Source organism: Triticum urartu, chromosome 7A, assembly GCF_056163025.1.
Source record: "Triticum urartu cultivar PI428250 chromosome 7A, HENAU_Tu73, whole genome shotgun sequence".
Taxonomy (NCBI): Eukaryota; Viridiplantae; Streptophyta; class Magnoliopsida; order Poales; family Poaceae; genus Triticum; species Triticum urartu.
The window spans coordinates 737,645,093-737,666,424 of NC_141879.1; the positions used below are offsets into that span (position 1 = coordinate 737,645,093).

Below are 21,332 nucleotides of genomic sequence, written 5' to 3' on the forward strand. Positions count from 1 at the left end.
AGCATCCTGGATGCCGTGAACATCCCGGTAAAGCACATGGACTAGTCTACTTTATGGTACGATGATCCTCCTATTTGGCCCGTTTTGTTTGTGACACATATGAGACACGGACATCATATGCATTCTTCAAAGAAACTTCGTAGCTACCGTCTCCGGGCATTAGGAGGGTTCGTGATTCGGTGGTCAACGCAAGAAATCACAAGATAACATTTGCTAGAACACGTGGACCTCGCTGTCTAGCTGGAGGATGGGAGCCTGGAACCCATAAATAGCAGAAGCCAGCGTATTGAAACAAAAGAGACACAGAGAGAGAGGGGCAGAGCGGAGCGGGAGGTTGGAGGAGAGCTGAAGACGTGCGCATGGCAGGAGGAGAGCATGGAGCTGGAGCTAATGGCCTGCAAGACCAGGACCTCACCGGAGCTTTGGAGGAAGGAAGAGGAGGAGTGAATCAACCAGCAGGGTGCGAGAATTCAGGGGAGCAAGCTCTGAGCAGCACCAGCAATCAGCCCATGCTCTCCGTCCAGTTCGTGCAGAAGGTATGTATGTTTGCGTATGCAACCATGGATTGTTTTTCATCCACGGATTTTTATTCTTGTTTTCGTTTCTGAGAATCCTTATGCGGTCCGGGCAAGCATGATTATCCATCCAGCACAAAGTAGTTGCAGCTGTCGTGAACGCCATAGCTGAGGTAAGAGAGAAAAACAGGGCAAAGTTCAAACACTAGAAGAGTCAAACAAATGGACAAACACGACAGCTTTCCACGCTGCAATATCCAAACGCAGCAATATTGTAACGTTGCGGCTAAAGCAAAATTCCAAAGGACCAGTTGTTTGGGTTTGAAAGTGTCGCCTACTGGTACTGGTTTATTCTGAGCCTCTGGGCAACTTGGACAAGCGAGCAAATAATCTATCTATCCATCTGAAGGCGACATTCATTCTTGGATCATGGGCGCATGCAGATCCTGGCCGAGATCTTCGGCACCTACTTCCTCATCTTCGCCGGCTGCGCGGCGGTGGCCGTGAACAAGAGGACGGCCGGCACGGTGACGTTCCCGGGCATCTGCATCACCTGGGGCCTGGCCGTCATGGTCATGGTCTACTCGGTCGGCCACATATCCGGGGCCCACTTCAACCCCGCCGTCACGTTCGCCTTCGCCACCTGCGGCCGGTTCCCGTGGAGGCAGGTTCCGGCCTACGCGGCGGCCCAGGTGCTTGGGTCGACGGCGGCGAGCATCACGCTGCGGCTGCTGTTCGGGGGCGAGCCGGAGCACTTCTTCGGGACGGTGCCGTCCGGGTCGGACGTCCAGTCGCTGGTGCTCGAGTTCATCATCACCTTCTACCTCATGTTCATCGTCTCCGGAGTCGCCACCGACAACAGAGCCGTAAGTAATCCTTGCCCTAGCCATTGATTGATTTAGTTTTCTGCTCAATTATATGAATTGGTTCGCACCACCATTAATTTTCCCCTCTCACTCCAAGCAGATTGGTGAGCTTGCCGGTCTGGCCGTTGGAGCTACCGTGCTACTAAACGTGCTCTTTGCCGGGTATTCCACGATAACTGCTCTATTTTACTCGCCATTTTTGGACTTTGGTTGTCAGCAAAGTCATCTTTTGATTGAAACATGTTATTTGTGTAGAGGATTGATTGAAACATATTCATGGGTTCCTTTCTTACACATATGGTGCTTTTAGCCTCTAGTTATCTCCTGGTGTGAACAATTAATCGATGATTTACCCAAAAGAAAAATTATTTGCACAACAAACTTGGTTGCATGTTCATGGTTTACCCGTTTCAAATACTCCACAAACCAGCGTGGTGTCCCACCAGATGCCATGCCCATGTGGCGAACAACTCAGATGCCATGTCAAACGATACTGGGACTATTTGGAACCGCAACGTAGAATTAGATAATTGCCGCATAAATATAATAGTAGGTTAGCCCGCTATTGTACGTCTGCCGTTTTTGTTCATTGGTGTGCTAAAAGTTTAGTGAGTTTTGTATGCAATCACCGTATCACATATCATTTTAGTGTTAATCTGATTGTGTACAAAGGAAATGGATTTTATTAGGTGAAACAACACTGAAAATATTCAAAATTGCAATGTGGAAGTACAATTAAAAAGGATCTTTAAGTTGCATTAACTAACCATAAATTACAATCTGGAATTAGAAAATTTTGGTGTACACAATTTAAATCGTCTCTACTATTGAAGAGAGTTGTGGTCATATGCCTGTTGGTGAAGCCTCCCCTCCCCCACTCATGCATTAGCTAATCAAATCAAATAAAATCTTTTGCAGCGCCACCTTTGGCGGGTGTGAGGTAATTGCATTAAATCAATCAAATTCAGTAAAAACATTCTAGCTATATGTTGGACACGGGCAATCAAATCAAATATTTTGATTAACTCAATCAAATTAAATCACTTCCTTCATTAGAATGTAGCGGGTGTAAGGTTTATTTCGAACATGACTGATGTTGAACCACTAGAATATGTATGACCTTGTTGCAATGCATTGACAATTAGCTAGTTATATCTGTTGATTTTGAGAACAAGTAAAATTAACTTGAAAACTGTGGGGGTATGTGTCTTTTATTTAAGAGAATTCATGTAATTGTTTTTAAATATTTGTGTGGCGTGGGATATTGGGATCAATGTGTTGATTGGGTCAGCATCCACATGGCCTAACAAGTGGGCGTGCCTGTAGATTGGTATTTTCTTAGAAAACCTAGTATATGTCCTATTGACGTATAATGTGCTGCCTAGTCTCTTCCATATCGGTCTGATGGATAAACTGGTTAGGTGCATAAACTTACAACCAACCGGTTCAGGGTTTAAACCCCAGTAAACGCAATAAATAATTGCGGCCTGCCCCCGCTTCCGCTGCCCACGTCATATAGCTCCAAAGGAGCATAGACATGAGGGGGAGTGTTGGAGTATAATGTCCGACCCGGCCATGGTCTATGTAGTATGGGGTTGTCTTCGCCGCCTCTGCATCGGAATAAGGTTGAAGTACATGGTAAAAGGGTTTTCCCCTTAAAACCAGCTAAACGTTGACACTCGATAGTGGTTAAAAATGTAGATTTTAGGCTATAAATATCTTTAAAATAGTGATATGCAAGTAGTTTTCATGATAATGTGCTGGTTTATCAACATTTGGAAAGAAAACACTAAGCATTAACTGTTGCATAGAAGCGGTTGAAATTTTGTAATATTTTATTGCAATATACCACTGTGTTTCGTGAAAAGAACCTAGTACTAAAATATCTCAGACTGATTTTTGTCATTCAATTATATTAAGAAAGTAATAATTTTTCGAACACGGACTGTGATGTGCAGGCCTATATCAGGAGCATCCATGAACCCTGCTAGAACCATCGGTCCAGCGATGGTCCTCGGCCGCTACACCGGCATTTGGGTCTACATCATCGGGCCTGTTAGCGGCGCCGTTTCAGGCGCGTGGGCTTACAACCTCATACGGTTTACCAATAAGCCACTGCGAGAGATCACCAGGACTGGGTCCTTCTTGCGAAGTGCAAGGATGAGCTAGTTGTTTTCACATTGTTATTGCTTGTAGGTAGTGAGTGTTGATGCTTTCACAGTGTTGTTGCTTGTTGGTAGTGAGTGTTGATGAAATGTTCTTGTAATTCTCCGACCGCACTGTAAATTGATGAAACGTTGATGCTTACACTGTGACGATTTTCTCTCTAAGAAAGAAATGGGCACGCCATGTTGACTGTAACTATTGCATCGCACGCGCCCTGTGGATTGTACTCTAGCCGCGTTGTAGGCACTATGGGGCTGGCACAATACAATAGCCGCACGCGATATCATTTCTATGCTTTTTACCAGGGTTTTCACATTTTTTGCATCAGTTTTCTTAGGTTTTCCCTTTTTTTTCTTAGGTTTTCTTTATTTCTTTTTTTGGGGTTCTTAACACATGTCCAATCTTTTTCATACACATTGTATATATTTTGTATGCATCAACAACATTTTCTTATACATGCTTAACATTTTCTAAATACATGATCAAGATTTTTTTTTCAAATATATGTTTGATATCTACATTGTTGCATAATCAGTGTACAATTTTTCATATGCATCTAAAATAATTTTTATATATGCTAACGCGGTGTAAAAAAATTCAAAAATGTTAACCTGGTGTAAAAAAAATTACCATAGTTTTAAAGAGTATTTATAGCATTCAGAAAGAAAGAGTAAAAAAAATGTCACGCGCTTCAAAAGAATGTGTGTAACATTATAAAAAAAATGTTAAATATGTATTTGTTTTCCATGGTAATATGTGTCTTATTCATATAGTAAAGATCAGTACAATCCACATAGGCAGTGACCTGACAAAACTGAAAAAATAGCAGAACGCTAGCCTATGCACAATCAAGGTCTTGCTATAGGAGCGCCGGCCAAAAAAATGTATAAATGAACATTAAAAAGGGGGACTAACTAGGAAGTTTGGCCGGCCCAATACTGACGACTGGGAGGACGCTCCTACAGCCAAGAAAGAAAATTACAACCACGACACCTTCAAGCTCAACTCCAATGTGCGTCATTTCCCTGCAGCGTTTATATCTCGAATTAAGCGAGACGAAAGGTAAGTCTCGCGTTGAGCCACTCCAATGTGCGTCACTTCCACTTAGCGTTTACATCTTGCATTAAGCAAGACGAGAGGGAAGTCTCATGTTGAGTGACTCCAATGTGCGTTACTTCCCAATGGATGGTGCTAGCGAGGGATCGATCCTAGGATCAACTAGTTGCTTCCCAGAGCGGGGAGCCAGTACACTAAACACAAATTGTTGTTCACTGTGTAGAGCGCGTCCTACTAGAAGGAAAATAAGCTGGGTTTTACCCTATTTACTTTTTTCCTGTTTTTACTTTTCTTTCTTTCTTTTTCCTTATTTTTACTCGGTTTTCTCCTGGTTTTTTCTTTTTCCTATTTTTTCTTTGGTTTTCTTATTTCTTCTCCATTTTTTTTGTTTTACTTTGTTTCTTTCATTGTTTTTATCGGTTTTCCTTTTCTTACGCATTTTCCTTTCTTCGGTTTTTTGTTTCTTTCTTGGTTTCCAATGCATTTTTTCGTTTTTTTCATTTTTTATGCATTTGTTTCTTCGGTTTTATTTTCATTTTCATTTTTCTTTGGTTCTTTTGTTTCTTTTTGGTTTTCTTTGTTCTTTTGGTATTTATTCTAAAAAAAATTTATATGTGAACAAAATTTTTCTAATACATGTCTAACATTTTTCCAATGCAAATTTAACATCTTTTAATACATGGTGAACATTTTTTCTATACACATTTTTAGGAAACATAAATACCTGTTCAACATTCTCGTATGCATGATCAACGTTTTTACAAATTCTTGTTCAATATTTTTGAAATACATGATCAACATTTTTCAAACACTTGTCAACATTTTTTTTCAAATACTTGCTGAGCGAGTATTTGAAGGCCCAGCTCGCTCGCCCTTCAGCGAGTCCGAAGCTAGTCACTTCCCTGGAGCGAAGGCAGAGACCGAGCGAGCAAAACTCGCTAATAGGCTGGCCCAAACGTGCTACATCTCACAGCCCGGATAGCTTGGGCCTTGAGGGAGCTTGGGGCCGGCCGGATGATTTACTGGGCCCAGTTGGGAGGGGAGACCAAAGCAGAAAAAATGGTCCATGTCCGGAAATTCCCCGTCCTCACTCACTCACTCGAGCTCCCACCAAGGGAAGGGAAGAAGAGAAGGGGGTCCAGCTCGAGAAAATCTATTCTCCCATGCGTCGTTGGTTCTGCTGGCGATCCGTGCATGCAAGTAGCCTTCCTCGTATACGTGTAGCTGGTATCTACCATTCGCATTAATAGCCTCATATCACCACATCAGTTATCAATCCACTTTATGCCATGCATGCGTCCTTCTTTTTCTTTTTTCCTGTTCACAACAGGCTACTATATGAAAATATGTTCATGATTGATCTTGTTTTAAAGGGCACGTTGTCAAGAATTCAGATATATAAGAAGATTTTAAAATGAGGTATTTATTCAAAAGATTATCAACGAATGAATATCTCACAAGAAAATAAAATGTTGGCTTTTGTATGGATAATTGATTACGCACAGGGGATGACTGTTGCATGTATCACTATTCCACCATTAATGCTCTAGGACAATTATTAGGTGTATCTCACAGAGTATACGTGGTATTGTACAGAGGACCATGCACGGGAGGAAAATCCAGTATCGGTCCAGCTCGCCACCTTGACCTTCTCCGCCGCCTTCTTTTTTTTAGAGTAACAGGAGGGCAGAAAACACCCCCCCGGCTCCACCATTTTCCATTGAAAAACGTGAAACCAGGTACAACGAAAGACACCCTTCTCCGCCGCCTTCTTCCGCGACGCAGGTGAGCTGCCCGCCGTCTCTCTCTCTCTCTCTTCTCCGGTGCGTCCCCTTCTGCAGCAGTCCTACGCTCAGATCAATCAGAGGCGGCCGAACGCACACTCGCGGTGAGGGTAATCCCGTCCTTCGTGTACTCTATGGTGATGGCCGCTGAGGGTAAACCAACCCGTCCTCGTCTCACTTTTCGCCGCGAGGTGGTTCAGTTGTGGCGCACGCGCACACACACACACAAACAGAGCAACTGAGGAATACTACAATACAGGGCAACTCGGCAGCAGAAAGGCACCCAATGCACTCTCCATTTCTTCTTTCCAACTGCAGCTGAGAAGCTTCTCAGCACTTTTTACCGCAACACAATGCAGAATCAATTGCATTCACAATCAAACAAGTGCATTCACGTTGCACTGTCAAATGTGTGACTACAATCAGTTGCGAGCTAGTAACAATTTGTGCTTGCTTGTCTTCTTGATTTCAGCTGCTCGACGGAGCACTGCGATGCCGGGCACGAGAGGCGCGACCCTGCTCGAGTATCTGCCGGAGGAGATCATTGACAAGATACTCATCAGGCTGCCGTCCAAGGACGTCGGCACGTCGTGGCGCAGCGCGACGTCCACGCCTGCATTCGTGCTCGAGCACCGCCGCCGCCAGCCGTCGCTCCCCATCGTCGACGGGCACGGGCGGCCCGCCAGCCTCGTCGTTGTTTCTCTAGAAGCCGGTGCCGGAGCCTCCCATCAACAACTCTGGCCCTTCCTCCCAGGCTCCGAGCACCGTTCCCAGAATTGCCTCAGAGGCACGTGTGATAGCTTCCTCATCGTCTCTCGGGGATGCCAGTTCTACATCTGCAACCCAGTCATCCGCAAGCGTGCTCTCCTGCCGCAGCCTCAGAGGCAAGACAACACCATAGCCGGTTTCTACTGCCACCATTCAACCGGAGAATATAGGGTGCTCTGGGTCTCACAGTCACTTGACTTGTCTAAATCCAGCTTATACATTGTCACAGTGGGATCCTCCGACAAGCCGAGGCATGTCAGAGTCAGCATGCCGACGGTCTCATCGCCTTCTACGGCACAGAAGCTACTGAACAAGCTACGCTTTTCATCCGACTGTTCACCACCGGTCCACCACCGCGGCAGCCTCCACTGGCGTCCTTATAGCGCCAGTGATGTTATGGTAGGCGGCGGAGAGATTATTGTGTTCGACACGGAATCAGAGTCATTCCGATGGATGCGCGGTCCCACTCAGCCGTACCATTGTAGGAAGTTGTTCGACATGGAGGGGACACTTGCTTTCTGGGGCGGCTCGACCCCCCAAGTCCACTTCTATGGATGTCTGGGTGATGCAGGATTATGAGGCTGGAACATGGGCTTTTGAGTACCGGATTGACATGTCAAGAAAATTTTGTTCGGCTTCTTCCAAAAAGAAACCGAGAATATCATCTGATTCCACGGTGCGGTTGTTGAACGATATGGCTGTGCTTAACAAGCGAGAGTTGTTGATCATGTTTAACAGAAAACATGTGTTGCGCTGCGATGTTGATGGCAAGTTCTTAGGCATTGTGCACATTGGAAAGAGCCACTACTGCATGTTGCTTACTCACCACCGCCTCCAGGAGAGCATTGTTCCGATTCCAGGCCATGATGCGATGCAAGAAAAAGATGAGGATTGAGGAGCCTCCATTCTCCTGAATGACCATGGCTCCTGGTCTGCTTTTCCCTTGGATTGAGAGCATGCCGTTTGTTCCTGGCTCTTCTTACTTGTACTGCCAGTCAAACATTCGGTGCTTGCTATGATGTCTTGATCATCTTGTTAAGCTTCCGAATTATGGAGTATCGACCTATGGTATTACCTAGAACTGCCTATTTATAATTGTTCCTCCCTGCCTCCCCAATTTACTTTAGTTTTGGCATGGTTAAGATGCACAGATGACATCGTTCGGATGGGCGATTCGCTCTTGGTCGTGCCCTTTGAGCGAAAGCATTTTCTTGCTGCTGGAATGTTATTAGGTATCTCTTCCATAGGCTGTTTGTTTTCTACTATCCAGTGTGCAATTTGGTTGTAACTCGCAAGTTTCACCAGCTTGTTATTTGGTTGTACCTTGCAAGAGCCTTTTGTTTCCTGCTTCTTTTTTGCCTTTTTGGTGTGGACAGAAACTTGTTGAAGAGGTCATCTTTCTCTGGATGGAAGGTTTGTAACTTGATTACATGGCGTGTCAGTGGGCCACATTTCTCTTCATTTTGGGAAATCCAGCGAGTTTCGATGGTGATACGATTGTGCCGTCTTGATTGTTGTATCTATGCACTCAAACTGGAGCTCCGCGATTTTCGTCTTGATTGTTGTATCTATGCACTCAAACTGGAGCTCCGCGATTTTCGGCACGACCAGGCAGATCTGAAAATGATCGGTGGACAGCAAAGCCTTTCAGGTTTTCATCCATGGAACTGATCATGGTCTTGTCATACGCGCAAGTGCAGTCAACTTGAACAAATTAGTAAACGGTTTACGAAAATCCGATGTGCCAGGATCATATCATAGAACCATATCATTGTCGTAAGAAGATATACGAGGATACAACAACCATAGCCACAGAAAAAAGTGGCGGTAAACCATCAGCTGATTCTGATAACCGAGGACTCACCCAAGGAGGGAGCAAGCAAAACATGACCCCAGATTCCAAAACAATCGTTGCAAAAAGAATCCAAAAACATCGTAAAAAGTGATCTCATAAATTTCTATATTGACAGATTACATGATCACTAGTCACTAGCCAAATACTTCAGCTCACAGCAAGCAAAGTTCTGAGTGAAGAGCAGACGTACACAAGGAAGAAAGAATGAAAGGAAACAAAAGCAATGCTACAAAAACATGGGACAGAAAAAGCTCGGAAATTTTCCAATATCCACTGAAAGTGACCGACTGACGATAACTTGTACAATACAAGGTATAAAGAATGTTTATAAGCACGATTCATCCCAGCCAAACATGTGCAATTGAACCAACATCCGATCCGACCCGACCCTAGGTATAAACAGCAACAAACGCAAAGCAAACACACAAGCAAGCTCCCTCTCCTCCCAAGCAAAAATGTCTTGCCCTTCCTTGTACGTGTATATATATATGCAGTAAGGTGCACAAACACACACATCATGACCTCTATATAATACAGGTGCCTGTCAAAACGCGCTCCACTTGTCGGTCCCATGTCTCGTCGGGCTGGAGGTCTCCGTCGACGGCTTGGACGGCTTGAAGGGCCCGGTGCCGAAAGGGTCGTCATCGTCGAAGGAGTAGCCCTGGTCATGGGAGTCAGTGCTCTTCATCGAGTCAAACCTCGCAAACACGTTGCTTCTGTCATGGTCGGCGTTGCTGCTCATGGAGTCGTACCTCATAAAGCTGCTACTGTTGTTGCCACCGCTGCCCTGCTCAGCATTGCTGCTCATGGAGTCGTACCTCATGAAGCTGTTGTTACCACCGCCTTGGTCGGCATTGCTGCTCATGGAATCATACCTCATGAAGCTGCTGCCACCGCCTTGATCAGCATTGCTGCTGAAAGAGTCAAACCTCCCGAATGTGTCGTTGCCGCTGCCAAGCTCGGCGCTGCTCCCGAAGGAATCAAACCGTGAGAAGCTGTCACGCGGCTGCCCGAACGAACTGCTATCTTTCGCGCCAAAGGAGTCCATCTGGGAGAAGGTGTCGAACGAGCTATCGTCCCCTGCTTCGCTGTACCTTGGCGAGAAGCTGGAGTTGTACATCGGCGTGCTGGGAACGGAAGAGTCAAAGAATCCCTTCTGCTGCCCGCCGCCATAGGTGCTCCCGGCTGTAGGAGATTCCACTCTGCCTGGACCAGAATCAAAGAGTGAACCCTGCATTGGGGTGCTCGGGAAAGAGTCGTAGAATGAATTCCCCATTGGTGTGCTTGGAACAGAAGAATCAAACAGTGATTTCTGCATCGGCGTGCTGGGCACAGAAGAATCAAAGAGTGATCTTTGCATCGGTGTACTTGGAACAGAAGAGTCGAAGAGCGACTTCTGCATCGGTGTACTTGGAACAGAGTAGTCGAAGGATGAATTCTGCATCGGTGTGCTAGGGACGGAATAATCAAAGACGGATTTCTGCAGCGGCGTGCCTGGGACAGAATCAAAGAACGGCTTCTCCATTGGAGTGCCTGGGACAGAATCAAACATCGGTTTCTGCTCCTTGACAAAAGCACTAGCAGATGTAGAACCCCCTGTCCTTATGGGGGGAAGACCTCCTGGCCCAAAGAATAGATCTGAATCACCATTCTCACCATCCTGCAAAACAGATTGCAGAGTTCAGTGCTACATAGAAAATATTTATACAACATGACACGATGCCACGGAAAGCATGAAGAGAGCTTGACCTTATCTCCGAAGTTCCATAGGGAGTCATTATCATCACCATGATCAAAAGATGGGCCCCAAGAATGTCTGTTATTGGCTTTATCTCCACGAACAGGGGAATCAGATGCTCCATCGTTGCTGTCAAATTTACCATGCAATAAGAAGTATTTTTTTGTAAAAATAAACAACAAAGGTGTTTATCAAAGTATTACTCCCTCCGTTTCTAAATATAAGGCCTTTTTGAGATTTCAATACAAACTACATACGGATGTATATAGACATATTTTAGAGTGTAGATTCACTCATTTTGCTCTTATATTTAGGAACGGAGGGAGTATTTCATTGAGAGGATGCATGTCTGAGCACAAAGGAGTCTCGTGCATGTTGTTAATGTTTTGTATATTACATCAAGCAGCACATGTTTTCAAGGTTTGAATTGGCTTATTTCAGTTCCATTAACAATATTAGGTAAAGGGGAGCACATGCAAGGTTAAATTTATAGCAGATGCAACTGGTCTTCATAACATAACTTCAGCCTCAAACTTGTGACCTTTAGGCACCAACAAAATTGACATGAGAGCTTACGCTTGTTTTGATCAAATAAATGATTTGCAGAAACAAATGGCTGTGCTTGTTTTTAGCAAGAGCCAGGTGTATATTTCATGTAAAATGGAAATAGAGATGGAATTTATACCTGATACTATCAGCAGCACGTGGTGAGTCAGCATTTGTTCCCGATGGTTCATTAGTATGCCCATCCTTTGCCTTCTTTGCAGGACTAACTGGAGGATTTTTGGCTAATTCTGCTTTGCCGTTGGAACCAGTTGCTTCAGGTTCTACAGTCTGCTCAGCAGCAGCAGTTTTATCAGTCTTGCTGTCTTCTTTCTCTGTTGATGTAGCTGTCGATACCCCATTGCTAGAAACTTTGCCATCTTCAACAGTAGGATGACTTTCTTTTACAGCAGGAGGCTCCACTTCTACCGTGAGTTCCTTGATTATAGAGAACCCTGGAGAAAAATAAGCAGAATATGATGATTCAAATCTACAAATGCTCTAAAGTAACACATCAAATAAAGGAAATGATAATATAATCAAGCTAGCATACCATCTTCTGCAAATCTATCCCATTCTTCATCCCAAACAGCAGCTGTCTCTTGTATTCCAGGTTGCCAACCTAAAAATGAGATGGGAAAGTAAATCATTCATTATTCTGTAAGGCAACCAAGCAACACAAATAGTACAATGCCCGTTGAAAATGAAGAGCAAGTCAAGTTAGCAGCAAAACTGGTTTGTGATGAATGTCACATTCTATCTGATGCAATAGACAAACTAGAAGCATTAAAGATTGCTTTCGTTAACAGAGATATTATGATACTGGGCAGTGGGCAGAATGAACTAGCATTCATTCTAGCTCAATTCATACCAGACAAACTGAAAATCAAGGTACAAGATTAATTTAAACAAGATAACAAAACCAGTAAGAGAAAAAACACTTACTAACATGGAAACTTATGTTAAAATATAATTTAAACACGATAATAGCACATACCAAAAGGAAGCTCCACTAAAGTAGTTGGCTTAGCTCTCAGTCCATATCTCTTGCACTGTTCATTTAAAGATTTCACTAGCTCCTCAAGTTCAGATTGTATCTGATTAGCCCGCTCCTGTAAGCAAGGTAAAAAGATCGTCAGACAATAGTTTCATAACATTACGATGTCACATTCATGAAAGATACTGGATAACAGAAGGCCAACCTGAAGCTTCTCATCATCTCCATCCCCTTTCTGCAGCTTAACTATAGAATTATAAATTTCCAATTTCTTCGCCTGTGAGCAAAAGGAGAAATAATGAGGTCTGTCCAGATATCAAGACTATTTTTTATCATTAACTGGGATAAAATCACAAGTATACCTGGATCTCACGGAAAGTAGCCTCATCCATTGATAGCTTTGATGCCACATCTCCAACCTTCTTGCATCTCTCATCATATTTGGCCGAAAGGGATTGAACCTGGATATAGTAATGATCAAATGTGAGATTTATGCAAATCGTTATAAGAACTACAAAGTTTTGCCATTATTTAATTAAATGCCATAAGCCCATAATACAACAAGAGACATTACATGACAGATAAAACAAAGTTCACGATACATTAATGCATCAAACTATCTTTCTGGCTTTTACTATACACTTATAATTCCCCCAAAACAAGAAGCTGGATACTGTGAGTTGTTCCAAGAGCATGCAATAACTGGAGGCTTGCACATGTACTACGTTATGTATCACAATATACAACAGTACAAAAGTACAGTACAACATTGTAGTTATCTTTTGCTTCAGTACACACTTCAGAAATTACACCAGAAAGGCAGAACAATGAATTGCATAGCTCATTTTCTTAATCAAGATTACAGAAAACATTACCTCACGCTTATCAGCAGACATACTTTCTGAGACTTCATTAAACCTGTTATCACACCTACTCTTGTAGAGAATCTAGGGAAAAATAAAGAAATCAAGTCAGACATGATCACATAAACACATACAACTTGCAAATATGAATAGCTGATATTAGGTGTCAAGTATTATAGCTAAATGATAGAGATGAATATGTCCACCTGGTATAGGACAGTATGCTGCAGCTTATAGTTGTAAAACATCACATCATTTAATGGAAATGTTATACCAACAGCTAAACGAGTAGAATGGGAAATGCAAGTAGAATTGAATCAACAAAGACCTCGCTAAACATACAAACAGTTATGCTTCTCAATATAGATGGACCTAATTCTTGCACTCAGAATATATGTTTGCATTTACATAGTAAGGCATATTGGCATATTGCTATAGAGTACTTACCAGCTCCTGCATCTTGGTGCGATAGTAATCAGTCTTCTCCCTGGAATCCAGTATTTCCTTTTCCAACTCTTGAACCTTCATAAAGATTTAAAACATGATCATGTTACACATCAGGACAGCCTAATTGCGTGTATGATGTTGCAAATCCACATTGCATTTTTGCCCCAAGATAATTTAGCTAGAAGTCTAATGGCATCACCATTTCGATGATTCTATGAGAATATGAATTCAAACCTGTGAAACACTTACCCGAACATGACTTAATTACTATAGTGTTAATGTATATATATTCTGGTTTAAACATCTTAGTTATGACCTGCACTACCATGATAAGATTCAAAAAGTATGTGATGTCTGAGCTGTTCGAGAAAAAAGATGCTCCATATGCTACAGAAATTTAATTTTTCAAGTTTAATTTCTCATGAACTATGGAATGGAAAATATTGAACAATAACCCAACTGAGGAGAGCCAAATCAAAATAAATTTGGATTTACTTTTGTTTTTCTAGTATTTTAAATGTGAAAACTCCAAAAAAAAACATTAATTAAGCGTAATGAGTAAATACCTTTTTATCGGCATCTGAAGCTTCCTTGAACTTCGCTTCGAGTGCATTTTGTTCCTCTTTGCTAAGCTGGCCAACCAAATGTTTCTCCAATGCTGGGACCTTAGGTTTTTGTGGTTCAGTTGGCGTAGTATCGTCATCAAAATGAAGAGGCCTTCTATGTTGTTGCTTCACAGATGAAGGAGGCATTCCAGGATGTGGTCCTTGCATTGCTCTACTTGCAAACCCTACAACAATTATTCAACAAAAACCAGATCAGTGACAGGGGGTTTTCTCATTAGTTAGTGCTCAAAAGAATGAACAGAACAGTTTCTTTAGATAAATACCAGCACTTTGATGGGGAGCCGGGCCACTAGGGTTTTCTGCAAACTGGCCAGTAGAGGGTAGTGAAATTCCCTCCGCCCAAATACCATCTGGTAATACATCAGGAAGTGGTCGCTGCTCTCGGAACCTCTCCATTAAGTACACAGCAAAACAAAATTCCTTGAAAGACAGCATCCCATCCTTATCCTGGTCGGACAAATCCCACACCTTCCTTAAGATCTCTATAAGTGGAGAGGGGCAGAAATTTTAGAAACTTATTGGCAGGAAATAAAAAAGAACCAATGTCCAGAGAGAATTTGAGCATCAGAGGTAATTTTCAGTGGGAAAACAAGCTAACAAACACAGACAGTACTAAACTCCAATAATACAATGTCACGCAAATACAAAAACACATCTTTCACTATCAAGAAATAGTAGGATATGGATGCTAGGATAATACATGATCAAATATGTCAATTCAAATTGCATGTAGCAAAAGAAAATATCTGAGTAGGTTAATAAAATAAATACATATTTATAGGTATAAGTACATGCAAAAGATGTCTAACGACAGCAAGCAGTAGCATGGCACCAACAGCCAATGTATCTGGAATGCAAAAAAAAAGTGTAAAAAAATAATTAGTTGCCTGAAAGGCAATTTTCATGGCGAAAAAAAAGTCAAGGAATGACTGCAAAAGCAGGATGCCTTTTTCGAACTAGAATTTGCACTTACATAAACAGATCGATGTTTTTGCACGCTGCACTATGCATATAATCATCACCTAGTTATTTGCTTAGATGGAATGTACCAAGTTCACAGGCACACAAAAAGAGAACGCAGTCCATCATTCACAGTATCAGGAGGGAAATATGGTAAATATACATGGAAGAAACACTACCTCTTGGCAACCTCCAACTTAAAAACAGATTCCTTGCCTCTTCACCAGTGATCTTCCCATCTCGATCTCTGTCTACCTTAATAAATACAATCATATATTTCCTGACATCTGCTTGAGTGATCTTGGGCCATGGGGCCTGAAACTGTTTTTGATTTGTAGGCATTTGTCCACCAGGGATGTTAGCACTCAGTGGTCCTGGAGTGCTCGGTATGCTATTAAACTGGTTTTGCTTAGGAGCTGGCTGGTTTGGTGGCACCTGACCAATATGAGAAGGCAACGATGATATACCCTGCACAGGACCAGGCGGCATTGGCTTAGGGGGGTGATGAGGTCCAGCAGCTGGGCCAAGGGCTGTAGAACCGGGCAAGCCATTTGAAACATGGGGGAAAGATGAATTTTGCGTTGGTTGTGGAGTTGCAGAGAAAGGATCAACCCCAAAACTTGAGTTGGACGGCGATCCATTTCCTAAGGGAACCAATGCCTTGGAGTCATTAACAGCTGGTTGTGAAGACAGAATGTTTAGATCTGTTGGGTTTGGCTTTACAGATGTCGTAATAGCCGGTGTCTGGGCTGCAGGAGTTGAACTCTGTGTTGGTATTCCCACGGTGCCAAGGTTCACCTGTGGAGAAGCACCTCTAACTGGAGCTTGCGAAGTACCTCCCAATGGACTTGCACTTTTCTTGCCACTGAACCAATCGGTGGATAGATTTGCCGTCGTTGAACCAGTCTGATTTAGCCCACTTAGACCACCTCCTACAGGTGGCCTCGGCGCAATTCCCTGAGCAGGGGGGATGTTTGCATTTGGAGGTTGTGGCGGTCTAACAGGATGACCTGGTTGGGGTACTTGTGGGGTGTTTGCACGAGGTTGTGGCGGCCTAACAGGATGACCCTGTTGGGGTACTTGTGGGGAGTTTGCACTTGGAGGTTGTGGCGGCCTAACAAGATTACCCGGTTGGGGTACTTGTGGATTCAATGATGATCCAGGACCAGGAGGGCCCTGTGATCCATTTACAACTGGAGTCTGTTGACGAGGACCTAATGCCTGAGTCGGCTGCGGGGGGCTAGTGACACTATTTGGCTGAGGAGCTGCGGTTGGGATATTTATACGGGGAGCAGGAATTTTTGCAGCAGCGGGACCGAATAATGCTGACTTAACAATGTCCGGTGTCAACTGTCGGCCACTCTGTGCAACTGTCACTAGTTTAAGCGAGTTGAAAAAATCTTCACGCCCAAGAAACCCAGTCCGATTTTTATCAGCATATGTCCAGATCTGCGCCAGAAAAAGAAGCAAATGGCAATTAGTACCAGTAGGCAAAAGGCCAAGTATGCACAATGAGACAGTGACAAGCATCTCTGGAGGTACAAGGTAAGTAGCTTTAGCATCATTTCACATATCATCTGTTCCAACTGAATTCATCACTTTAGGTAAGTCTATTCACCCAATATTGAGATGTAAGTTGTGCAAGTACAGTATTTGAAATGCTAACAAGAAGCATGATCGAGTAGATATACTTTGGGACGTGTGGCTCAACTTTCTAATAATCAAAACATACTGTTTCCTGCCATAGGTAGTTGTGACTAAGTTCTAAAAGCTGCTACTCATTGCACAACTGAAATCATTGACCCACGTCCATTTCTTTCAGCTAGCACTTGAGCACCAGATATTGACCAAATCACAGCTCAAGCTTCTCCAAGGAAATGCGGGAAGTACAAAGATAACTAAGCTGAGCACTGTGCTAAATCTCGGTTAGGATCACAGAAGCATAGCGCCCGAACGAGTTCGTAGCTCAAAATCTAAATACCAAACCCCAGTTGCTCCCAATTCCTAAGCCGTGTAAAACCAGTGTGCTTCTAGTTAGCTAGCTGCTCCCCTCCCAAAGTCGGTAGCCAGCAAGCTGTAGAGCAAGCAAATCACACAGCCAGATCAAAGCACGAGCCTAGCAAGCCCCGCCATCCAAATCTCGGCGCCGACAGCCCAATGGGAGCTGCAAACTGCGGCGGATTCGACTCAGAGCCCCCAAGCCGAAGAGTTGGCAATTCGAGCCGGGGGGCGGTCCGAGGGGCCGAGATCGCCGGCAACCGAGACGAGCAGCGTGGAATTGGGGAAACGCAGAGGTGGTTGTGTGAGGTGAGATCTGGGGGTACCTGAGCTAGGACGGGCTGCGGGAGGCCGGAGCCCTTGAAGAAGGCGACGGCCTCCTGGCCGCTGATCCGGCCGTCGCGGTCCAGATCCGCCGCGCGGAAGTAGGCGTCGAAGGCCGCCTCCATCGCGCGCGCCCCGCCCCGGCGGAGGAGGAGGCGCGGGAGACGCGCCGGGCCCGGCGGGCGGTGGGTCGCCGGCGGCGGCGGCGGCGAGATCGGGGGGGCGGCGGTGCGCCCCGGGTGCTGTGTGTGTGGAGGGCGGTGTGGTGACGGGGAATGTCAGATGCGCGACAGAGCGAGAGAGAGAAAGATTATCAGTTGGGAGGGGGGTTGGTGGGGCTCCGTTGGATTTCGCTGGAGTTTGAGGGGCCTTTCTCCAAAATTAACTGTGCTTCTCAAAATTTAACCCTTGTTCGATCATAATTTAATCCTATCTAGTTAAGGTTTAATTATCTAGGATTGTAAAAAAAATATGGAGTGGTGATTCTGGGAGAAGCTGGGGAAGGGGGCGATTCTACCAGCTGGAGACGCCCAAATATGGAGTGGTGACACAGCCAACCACACCAAAAGATGAAGCTGGTAGAATCGCCCAAAAGAACTGGCCCTTAACCCTTGTTGGTCATATAATTTGGTAAAATTTAAATGATTTGCCCGGCTCGTCGTTGGTGCGATGCGGCGATGACCGTCAGATGCCGGACACGGATCTTGACAGGGACAGCATGGCAAACACACGGCTTAATTGTTTGCCCCCTTGAATTCAAGCGTGAACACTTTCGCTTTTTTACCCTGGTTAACTCGCTTATGTCATCATCTATTCATTTATCCCCCAAATTAAGTTGCAAGGCGGCGACTAAACCACACCGCTCTCCATTTCGCGCGCATGAGCTCCGATTCCACGTCTCTTCCACGAGCTCAAGATCTGGTCCGTACCCTGCCACTCCTCACTGGTGCCCGGCACGATGTGGCGACCTCTCCATCCTTTGGTGTGGTTGGCTCTGTCGCAGGGCTGCCTCCTCCCCACAGATGCACATCTTCCTAGTGTGGCGTCCATAAGGCTCTGACTGTTGAGATTCGTACGTGCGTCAGCGCTATCTACATCATCGTCGTAGTTGCTCCTCGTCATCCATGCCAGCGAGGTACGAGTCGTCTTCCATTTGCCCCTTTTGCTCGAAGAGAGTGAGAGAAAGAGAGAGTGAGAGGCCAATGTCGCTGTGATGCGCATATATGTGCCTGCGTTGCAACGAGGAGGTGCAAGCCGCCATTTTAGTTGTGTTTCTAGCATGGTTGCGGGAATTCCGGTGTTCTGAACCCGTGATTCCCCTTCATTTAGTTGTCTTAAAGCAAGGGTTGTGGTGTTTTTTAACCTTCAATTTGAGTGGTTTCAATGGGGTATTGGGACTATGTATGTGGGTTTAGTATAAATGGCAGAATTGGCTTTTTTATAACATGGCAAGAAATATGTATTCTCCTGGCAACTTTTTATCATGCAAGTAGACTTTCAAGCGGCAAGATTTTAAATAGACATGTCATTTTTAACATAGGCAAGAAGGGGTTGATGAGCGGTTTTTTTGTGCTGGGATGGGGTAGAAGATGGGGAAGAAAGATGGCATGGCCTCTTGCTAGATGGGAAGAGGTCGACGAGCCTTATGACCTGTGTGTCGGACTCGTTGATGACGGTAGTTGTGGTAGCAATATATGCGAACACATCCTCGCATGACTGTTAGGTTCGGGTGTCACCTCATATGTTCTCCCTTGTCAAATTTCATGCTATTTTCAAGATGCTTGTACATGGTTACTTTCTGTTTTAACATTCATTTTACTTATACTTTCCATTATTTACAAAACATTTTTTAAAGTTGCCATGTTTTCATTATTTCCTTGGAATTTAAAATAAAAGTTTACAGTTGCCATGATTTTAGAGAATATATCCTTTTACAGAAAGCATGTTTTATGCAAACAAGATTCCTAAATTTGTCATGTGGTCTGTTTTCAAAAATTGCCATATTTTCATAACACAAATCCTGAAATTTTGTCATGTGCCAATTTAGAAATTCCCCCAAAAAATTGGCATTATTTTGGAGAACATAAATCCTAATTTTTGCCAGGTAACAAGTATATGTTGGGGAACACAGTATTTCAAAAAAATTCCTACGAACACGCAAGATCTATCCAGGAGATGCATAGCAACGAGAGGGGAGAGTGTGTCTATGTACCCTCGTAGACCGAAAGCGGAAGCGCTTAGTAACGTGGTTGATGTAGTCGAACGTCTTCGCGATCCAACCGATCAAGTACCGAACGCACGGCACCTCCGTGATTTGCACACGTTCAGCTCGGTGACGTCCCTCGTGCTCTTGATCCAGCTGAGGCCGAGGGTGAGTTCCGTCAGCACGACGGTGTGTTGACGGTGATGATGAGGTTACCGACGCAGGGTTTCACCTAAGCACTACGACAATATGATCGAGGTGTAAAACTGTGGAGGGGGGCACCGCACACGGCTAAGATATTGTCTGTTGTGCCTTTGGATGCCCCCCTCCCCACGTATATAAAGGAGGGAGGGAGGAGGAGACCGTCCAGGAGGAGGCGTGCCCAAGGGGGGATCCTACTCCAAGTAGGATTCGCCCCCCTCACTTTCCTACTTCCACAAGGAGAAGGGGGGAAGGAGAGGGAGAAGAGAAGGAAAGGGGGGGCCCGGCCCTAGCCCTAGTCCAATTCGGTTTGGGCTAGGGGGGCGCGCGCCACACCTTGGCATGCCTCCTTTATTCCACCATTAGGCCCATGAGGCCCAATATCTTCCGCGGGGGGGGGGGGGGGTCCGGTAACCCCTAGTACTCCGAAACTTATCTGAAACGACCCGAATCATTCCGGTGTCCGAATGTAGCTTTCCAATATATGAATCTTTATGTCTCGACCATTTCGAGACTCCTCGTCATGTCCGTGATTTCATCCGGGACTCCGAACAACCTTAGGTACATCAAATCACATAAACTCATAATACGAATCATCATCGAATGTTAAGCGTGCGGACCCTACGGGTTCGAGAACTATGTAGACATGACTGAGACACATCTCCGGTCAATAACCAATAGCGGAACCTGGATGCTCATATTGGCTCCTACATATTCTACGAAGATCTTTATCGGTCAAACCACATAACAACATATGTTGTTCCCTTTATCATCGGTTGTTACTTGCCCGAGATTCGATCGTCGGTATCATCGTACCTAGTTCAATCTCGTCACCGGCAAGTCTCTTTACTCGTTCCGTAATGCATCATCTCGCAACTAACTCATTAGTATCATTGCTTGCAAGGCTTATAGTGATGTGCATTACCGAGAGGGCCCAGAGATACCTCTCCGACAATCGGAGTGACAAATCCTAATCTCGATATATGCCAACTCAACAAACACCATCGGAGACACCTGTTGAGCATCTTTATAATCACCCAGTTACATTGTGACGTTTGATAGCACACTAAGTGTTCCTCCGGTATTCGGGAGTTGCATAATCTCATAGTCATAGGAACATGTATAAGTCATGAAGAAAGCAATAGCAATAAACTAAACAATCATAGTGTTAAGCTAACTGATGGGTCTAGTCCATCACATCATTCTCTAATGATGTGATCCCGTTCATCAAATGACAACACATGTCCATGGCTAGGAAACTTAACCATCTTTGATTAACGAGCTAGTCAAGTAGAGGCATACTAGGAACACTTTGTTTGTCTATGTATTCACACATGTACTAAGTTTCTGGTTAATACAATTCTAGCATGAATAATAAACATTTATCATGATATAAGGAAATATAAATAACAACTTTATTAT

General features: G+C 44.3%; 2 protein-coding genes and 1 pseudogene across 3 annotated transcripts; 2 read left to right on the forward strand and 1 right to left on the reverse strand.

Moving 5' to 3' along the window:
* The first annotated feature begins 232 nt into the window (after positions 1-232).
* LOC125522933 (aquaporin NIP1-3) lies at positions 233-3,688 on the forward strand. Of its 2 annotated transcripts, none has more exons than XM_048687974.2 (4): positions 233-536; positions 959-1,381; positions 1,482-1,543; positions 3,340-3,688. In XM_048687974.2, exons 1-4 carry the CDS (start codon positions 360-362, stop codon positions 3,548-3,550), a joined length of 873 nt encoding a protein of 290 aa, XP_048543931.2. In that variant the 5' UTR covers positions 233-359; the 3' UTR covers positions 3,551-3,688. The 2 variants fall into 2 exon arrangements, with proteins under 2 accessions (XP_048543931.2, XP_048543932.2); XM_048687975.2 differs by having other exon boundaries at positions 398-536; positions 925-1,381.
* A 3,154-nt stretch (positions 3,689-6,842) lies between these two features.
* Positions 6,843-8,224, forward strand: LOC125522514 (uncharacterized; annotated as a pseudogene).
* A 1,045-nt stretch (positions 8,225-9,269) lies between these two features.
* On the reverse strand, positions 9,270-17,799 carry LOC125520018 (Calcium-binding EF hand family protein). The gene is made up of 13 exons (XM_048684806.2): positions 17,509-17,799; positions 15,364-16,633; positions 14,488-14,706; positions 14,165-14,388; positions 13,599-13,673; positions 13,164-13,235; positions 12,651-12,749; positions 12,494-12,565; positions 12,289-12,403; positions 11,845-11,913; positions 11,434-11,746; positions 10,760-10,877; positions 9,270-10,670 (listed from the first exon to the last, which is right to left on the reverse strand). Exons 1-13 carry the CDS (start codon positions 17,629-17,631, stop codon positions 9,555-9,557), a joined length of 3,885 nt encoding a protein of 1,294 aa, XP_048540763.2. The 5' UTR covers positions 17,632-17,799; the 3' UTR covers positions 9,270-9,554.
* Between the last annotated feature and the right edge of the window lie 3,533 nt (positions 17,800-21,332).